Here is a 7,778-nt window from a genome sequence, read left to right as displayed (position 1 = left end):
ATAACAAAATCACTTCATCAAACTCACATGCTTCTCTCACTCAATTTCTCCCTCACCTCTATGGGAGCACACACAAATTCACCTCTCTAAGCTCATTTCATCAATCCACATGATACAATCCAGTTTAGCCATTAGACACAAAAGCTTTGTATAAATTCAACAACCATCAGGCAGCACACTATTCACACACATTAGAATAATGAATCTTACTAAACCTTACAAAGCAACATTACCATCCTAAATTCAGGTATGAGAATATTGGTTCAATACCTGTAGTTTAGGTCTAAGTTCTTCAAGTGGTCCCTTAGGCTTCTCGCCACCTTGCTGTTTAATGTGAGAGCACATTCAAGCGTAAGAAAAATTAAATATATGCAATTATTACATAGTAGGGTCTGCAAGAAGTACCTTTCCAAGTGCCCAATCGGCGGAATCAAAGTAAGCGCGCTCATGGTCCTGCCATGAGAAGTTAGATTTGGAGTGAAAATTAACATAAGTATATGTCAGTGAACATTAAGAAAATCACAAGTATTGACCATCTTGAATTCAAAAATAGAAGTGACAAATAAATCTACTCATAGAATCCTTGAGTCACATACCTTAGATATGAGAGGTGGCTTTTTGGGCATCATTCCTCCATATTTTTTCTTTATAGCTTCCTCCTACAAGGTTTATAAACTAGTAAGGCAGAAAATAAGAAATTCTTTTGGCGGTAAATAATCTCATAGTAAAGGGACTATGTTAAGGACTTAGGTATTATGGGGTGCCCAAAGTCTTACACTGAGTAGCATGGATGCTTGATGTTGTATTTATTAAGGAGTGGTTCCTCCCCTTAGCAGCTAACTTTTAAGATGTGGTTTCTTGTTTCCCACTTTTTTTAGATACTTAACAATGATATCAAAGCCTTGGTTGTCGGCACATGGAAAGGGCTACCTATAGGCTGGATTAAGGCGAATACCAAATACTGAAAGCCAGACACCACTGAGTCAGTGTCGATAGAATTAAGCCGCCGTGGATGTCGGTTCTCTAGGGGCGGTGTATTGTTTAGGGACTTGGGTATTATGGGGTGTCCAAAGTCCCGCATTGGGTGGTATGGAATGCTTGATGTTGCATTTAAGGAGAGTGGTTCTTCCCCCTTAACAACTAGCTTTTAAGGTGTGTTATTTCCTACATTCCTTAGATACTTAATAGATTATTTCATTGAAGGTCACATTTAACTTTTGATTTAAGAATGCAAGGAGATTGATATGGATACCACCTGCTTCTGGGATGACGGCATGTTACTCGACTCATTAGATGCATTGACATCCATTTGTTGTTGTTCTTTGTTATCCTCTACGTTTGACATGAGGCCCTTTAGTGTGTAAAAACCTGCAGTTTCAAGAATATGTCATCTTAGTAGAAAATTCCTACTTTAATTATTCTATTTTCATTTTCAGTTGTATGTTTTCAGAATTTTGAAAAGAGAAAAAGAAGTCAAAACAGGAAATAAAAAAGAGAAAACAAGACTTTACTGTTTTTATTTCTTTTTCTTTTCACAATTTTGAAAAATAGACCAGTGAAAATGAAAACAGAAACTGAATTAGCGATACACTTGCAAATAAGTTCCACACTCTAATGATGACTACAACTTACAAATAAGTTCCACACTCTAACAATGACTACAACTTAGAGAGCTCTTTAGATTTCAGAGCAAAGAAAGCATCAGAATCTATAGCAAAGAAGGGGAATTTGGATCAATATTGTCAGACATTCAAGTCAACATTAACAAACTAACTTCATTGAAATATGGGCAAAAGAAATAAACGAGTGTTGATAACATAGTAAGCAACCACCATTTCACCCATACCAAGAGACATTGATTTACCAATTAACTTAAAGCATACAAGGTGAACAAAATACACATGTTGACCAAAACAAATTAATAAAAAATATAAAAACTTGTATGGACAGCACAAGAAACAAGCATATATAGTCATATACTCAAACTAATTGAGATCTTGAATACCTAAACAGCTAAGACCAGGCAGCCATAGTAACCATAAATATGTTCAAACCCTTCGCAATATAAACATGGGAAAACGTTAGCTGAAAATTTTATTTTTTAACTTTATGGTCTTTTCCACCTGTATTTAGACCGAAAATCTAACTAATCCGACTAGAGTTACTGTGAATGCCTTCCCCAACCCAGGTTTTACACTATGATCAACTAGAAATATATATATTTTTTTAATTTCGAAATGCATAACACGAAGTAATTGAAGAGAAAAACAAACAACTAAATAAACGAGCAAGCAATCGAAGTTTACAAGGAAATTGCAAGTTCAGTCCTTAGCAACTTAAGCTCAAATCATATTAACCTAAGCTTCTCATCATTTCTCCTCCAAATCAATTAACGAAAACACTTCCTCAAAAAAATGGTTTCAATCTTAATCAACTACAGCTAAAATGTAAGCAAAGATCAACATGATGATAGCATTAGCAAGGTCCTCTAACAAATCAAGCAGGTCCCAATCTTTTCTTTTTTGGGCATACAAACACATTTCAACGTTACAAAAAAATAATAAAAAAGGATTTATTGAAGCTCAACCCCACAAAAATCCTAGAGCTTCAAACCCCACATAAAGTATCTGGGTTCTAATTATAACAGCTAAAATAAAAGGGTATTCATTAAAACCCCAAAAAATTAAAAGAATAGTAGACAATGGGTTGAAGCAAGAAAGAAGGTTCAGATTTGAAGGGAGGCAGTGAGTGACTCACCGGCGAGGAGGTGCGTAGGGAACACAACCTCAATCAGCGGATGCTCCGAATCGATCGTGTGTTGGTCAAGTCGGTGTTCTCTTCTCTTGTATGTCTCAGTCTCGGATCCGATGCCAATTTCCAGCAGATTTTTCCCCTTTTATTTTATTTTAGGGCTGCACTACGGTACAGATCAAGTTTGTGAAGATGTACAGAGAATCCTGAACTTTTCGCCATTGTGCTACACGTGGGCTGCTTGTCTCCCTTTTGGGGATCAGCGTGCCTTCCCTGGCTCGGCTCACTTCTGAGTTCTGAGCTGTCTGTGGATTCGGCTGGACGGATGTTATGGGCTTTTACAGGCAGCCTGTTAGTTAAGACTTTATTTTCTGAGTTCTGAGCTGTCTGTGGATTCGGCTGGACGGATGTTATGGGCTTTTACAGGCAGCCTGTTAGTTAAGACTTTATGGAAGCAGTACCCGTATACTCAGTGAATTGAGCATCCACTTAAGGATAAAAATATTTATCCGTATACTCAGTGAATTGAACATCCAGCATATTTTAATTGTATCTAATTAAATACATTTCAATCAAATAATCATCCACAAAAGAATTAAAGTAATCGTCTGCATACATACTAAAATGAGCATCCAGCATATTATGGGTTGACTATAACAAGGTGGAAATAAGGGGTGGACGTCGTTGCATTATGCAGCGTCGGAGGAGCAATTAGGAGCCGTGGCGACTGATGAGCGGATAATTATACGCTTTTTAGCATTATTTTTAGGTAGTTTTTAGTAGGTTCTAGCTACTTTTTAGTATGTTTTTATTAGTTTTCATGCAAAATTCATATTTATAGTCTTTACTATGAGTTTGTGTGTTTTTCTATGATTTCAGGTATTTTCTGGATGAAATTGAAAGATCTGAGCAAAAATCTGATTCAGGCTGAAAAAGGACTGCTGATGTTGTTGGATTCTGACCTCCCTACACTCGAAATGGATTTTCTGAAGCTACAAGAGTCCAATTGGCGCGCTCTCAATTGCATTGGAAAGTAGACATCCAGTGCTTTCCAGCAAAATATAACAGTTCATACTTTGCTCGAAGATAAATGACGTAAACTGGCATTTAACGCCAGTTCCATGTTCCATTCTAGCGTTAAACGCCAGAAACAGATTACAACTTGGAGTTAAACGCCCAAAACAGGTTACAACCTGGCGTTTAACTCCGGAAACAGCCCAGACACGTGAAAAGCTCAAGTCTCAGTCCCAGCAGACACCAAGTGGGTCCCGAAAGTGGATTTCTGCACTATCTATCTTAGTTTACTCATTTTCTGTAAACCTAGGTTACTAGTTTAGTATTTAAACAACTTTTAGAGATTTATTCTGTACCTCATGACATTTTTAGATCTGAACTTTGTACTCTTTGACGGCATGAGTCTCTAAACTCTATTGTTGGGGGTAAGGAGCTCTGCTGTGTCTCGATGAATTAATGCAATTATTTCTGTTTTCTATTCAAACACGCTTGTTTCTATCTAAGATATTCATTCGCACTTCAATATAAAGAAGGTGATTATCCGTGACACTCATCACCATTCTCAACCTATGAACGTGTGCCTGACAACCACCTCCGTTCTACCTTCGATTGAATGAGTATCTCTTGGATTCCTTAATCAGAATCTTCGTGGTATAAGTTAGAATCCATTGGTAGTATTCTTGAGAATCCAAAAAGTCTAAACCTTGTCTGTGGTATTCCGAGTAGGATTCAGGGATTGAATGACTGTGACGAGCTTCAAACTCACAAGGGTTGGACGTAGTGACCGACGCAAAAGGATCAATGGATCCTATTCCAGCATGAGTGAGAACCGACAAATGATTAGCCATGCGGTGACAGCGCACCTGGACCATTTTTACTGAAAGGACGAATGGTAGCCATTGACAACGGTGATCTACCAACACACAGCTTGCCATAGGAGGAACCTTGCGTGCGTGAAGAAGAAGACAGGGGGAAAGCAGAGATTCAGAAGATAAAGCATCTCCAAAACTCTAACATATTCTCCATTACTGCATAACAAGTATTATTTAATCCATGCTTTTTATTTACTACCAATCAAAACTGAGAATTATTATTATCCTGACTAAGAGTTACAAGATAACCATAGCTTGCTTCAAGACAACAATCTCCGTGGGATTCGACCCTTACTCACGTAAGGTATTACTTGGACGACCCAGAGCACTTGCTGGTTAGTGGTACGAGTTGTGAAAAGTGTGATTTATAATTTTGTGCACCAAGTTTTTAGTGTCGTTGCGAGGAATTGTTCGAGTTTGAACAACTGACGGTGAATCTTGTTGCTTAGATTAGGAAAATTTTGTCTTTTGAGTCAGAGTCTTTTATTTTCTTTTCAAAAATATTATTTTTCTTTATTAATTTTTAGTTTTTCTATGAGTTAGTGTCATGTTTTAAGTTTGGTGTCAATTGCATGCTTTTCTTTGTCTTTCAATTTTCGAATTGCATGTTCTTTGTTCTTCTTTGATCTTCAAGTTGTTCTTGTTAATTTTTCTTATTTGATCTTTAGTTTTTCTTGTTCTGGTCTTTTCTTGTTTTTCTTGTAATTTTTCAAAATATCAGTTTTCAAAAAAAATTTATTAATTAAATACCTTATTAAAACATGTTAAATTTATAGCTCAATTGGCTAGAGTGTTGTGCTTATGTTCTTGGTAATTGGCTATCTTCCTTTTAAAACTTTTTAAAAATAATTTCTCTTTGATTAAATCTTGTGTCAATTTTTAAGTTTGGTGTTCTATCTTCATGTTCTTGTTGTTCTTGTGAGTCTTCAAAGTGTTCTTGAGTCTTCCTTTTGTTTTGATCTTAAAATTTTTAAGTTTGGTGTTTCTTGGTGTTTTCCCTCCAAATTTTTCGAAAATAAGGAGCATTAGATCTAAAAATTTTAAGTTGTGTGTTTTTTGTGTGTTTTTCTCTTTCATCATAAAATTTAAAAATCAAAAAAATATCTTCTCTAACTATTTTTAAGCAAAAATTTCGAAATTTTTCAAAAAAAAAATCATATCTTTTTCAATCATATCTTTTTTTCAAAAAAATCGAATCTTTTTCAATTTTTCTTAATATTTTTGAAAAAAAATTTTTAAATTGATTTTCAAAATCTTTTTCTTTCTTTTTATATAATTTTCGAATTTTTGGTCCTAATTTATTATTTTGTTTGAGAAATTTTAAGTTTGGTGTTTTCTTGTTAAGAAAGTATCAATATTTAAAATTTTAAAATCATATCTTTTTCAAAACTTTCTAACCACTTTCTCTCTCTTCAATTTTTCGAAAAGCCTCATAAAAAATTTTCAAATATTTTTTTATTTTATTAATTATTCTAGTTTCCAATTTTTATTATTATTATTTCGAAAAAATATATATATTTTAATACTATTTGAATCTCCAATTCACAACATCTCCCTTTCTCCATCATGGACCTAAGTAGAAATGAACAGTCCAGAAGGACTCTGGAGTCATATGCTAACCCCACTACTGCTTGATATGGGAGTAGTATCTGTATACCCTCCATCGGAGTCAGTAGTTTTGAGTTGAATCCTCAACTCATTATCATGGTGCAGCAAAATTGCCAGTATTCCGGTCTTTCATAGGAAGAATCTACATAGTTTCTGGTACAGTTTTTACAAATTGCTGACACAGTACATGATAAGGAAGTAGATCAGGATGTCTACAGATTATTACTATTTCCATTTGCTGTAAATGACCAAGCTAAGAGGTGGTTAAATAACCAACCTAAGGCTAGCATAAGGACATAGAAACAGCTGTCAGAAAAATTTTTGAATCAATATTTCCCTCCAAAATGGATGACACAGCTAAGGCTGAACATCCAAGGCTTTAAACAAGGAGATAATAAATCTCTATATGATGTCTGGGAGAGATACAGAGAGATGCTAAGAAAATGTCCCTCTGAAATGTTTTCAAAGTGGGTGCAGTTAGACATCTTCTATTATGGGCTTACAGAGAAAGCTCAGATGTCTTTGGACCACTCAGCTGGTGGATCTATACACATGAGAAAGACAATTGAAGAAGCTCAAGAGCTCATTAATATAGTTGCCAGAAATCAACATCTGTACCTAAGTAGTGAGTCTTCCATGAAAGAAGAGGCTAAAACAGTAACTGCTGAACTCAGTCCTACAGAACAAGTTACTGAATTCAATCAGCAATTAGATTTTCTAACAAAACAGCTAGCCGAATTCAAGGAGATACTACAAGACACAATGGCTAATATGAATATGGAAGTACAGCTGAAGTAAACAGAACAACAGTTATCAAAATAAATAACAGAAGAGTGCCAAGCAATTCAATTAAGAAGTGAGAAAACATTAAATACATCACTTCAAGGCAGCAGGAAGCCAAGAAATGAATAAACTGCTACCCAAAATCCCTCTGAGGACAGTAAGAGCCCAAAGAGGAATAATCCTGGCACTCAAACGCCAGAAAAGGGTAGAGAGCTGGCGTTAAATGCCCAACCCATGCTCAGTTCTGGCGTTCAAACACCACAAACAGGCAAGGAGTTGGCGTTAAACGCCCAAAGGAAGCTTAGTTTTGGCGTTCAAACGCCAGAAACAGGTAAGGGGTTCGCGTCCAACGCCAATCCAGCTTCCAACCCTAGCATTCAAACGCCAGTGAGGGATCAGACACATACAAGTGCTGATAGCAACCCCTCTAAAAAGGCTTCTCCAACCACATCTGTAGGAAATAAACCTACAGCAACTAAGATTGAGGAATACAAAGCCAAAATGCCTTATCCTCAGAAACTCCGCCAAGCGAAACAGGATAAGCAATTTGCCCGCTTTGCAGACTATCTCAAGACTCTTGAAATAAAGATTCTGTTTACAAAGGCACTTGAGCAAATACCGTCTTATGCTAAGTTCATAAAAGAGATCTTAAGTCATAAGAAGGATTAGAGAGAAACTGAAAAAGTTTACCTCACTGAAAAATGCAGTGCAGTCATTCTGAAAAGCTTACCAGAGAAGCTTAAAGATCCC

At 36.0% G+C, this 7,778-nt stretch overlaps 1 protein-coding gene across 3 annotated transcripts in view; it reads right to left on the bottom strand.

Moving 5' to 3' along the window:
- Positions 1–2,926, bottom strand: part of LOC107459768 (uncharacterized) — a 9,004-nt gene extending 6,078 nt beyond the window's left edge. For 2 of the 3 annotated variants that reach the window (XM_016078023.3, XM_016078025.3), the window contains exons 1-5: positions 2,758–2,926; positions 1,256–1,368; positions 597–659; positions 406–453; positions 271–324 (exon numbers count right to left, since the gene is read on the bottom strand). In XM_016078023.3, coding sequence (XP_015933509.1) covers positions 271–324; positions 406–453; positions 597–659; positions 1,256–1,345 — 255 coding nt within the window. In that variant the 5' untranslated portion in view covers positions 1,346–1,368; positions 2,758–2,926. Of the gene's footprint in view, positions 1–270; positions 325–405; positions 454–596; positions 660–1,255; positions 1,369–1,632; positions 1,717–2,757 lie in introns of those variants that run through there. The other variant, XM_052252021.1, reaches the window with a different exon arrangement.
- Between the last annotated feature and the right edge of the window lie 4,852 nt (positions 2,927–7,778).

This window comes from Arachis duranensis, chromosome 7, assembly GCF_000817695.3.
Source record: "Arachis duranensis cultivar V14167 chromosome 7, aradu.V14167.gnm2.J7QH, whole genome shotgun sequence".
Classification (NCBI taxonomy): domain Eukaryota; kingdom Viridiplantae; phylum Streptophyta; class Magnoliopsida; order Fabales; family Fabaceae; genus Arachis; species Arachis duranensis.
This window is presented reverse-complemented; position numbering and strand designations above follow the sequence as displayed.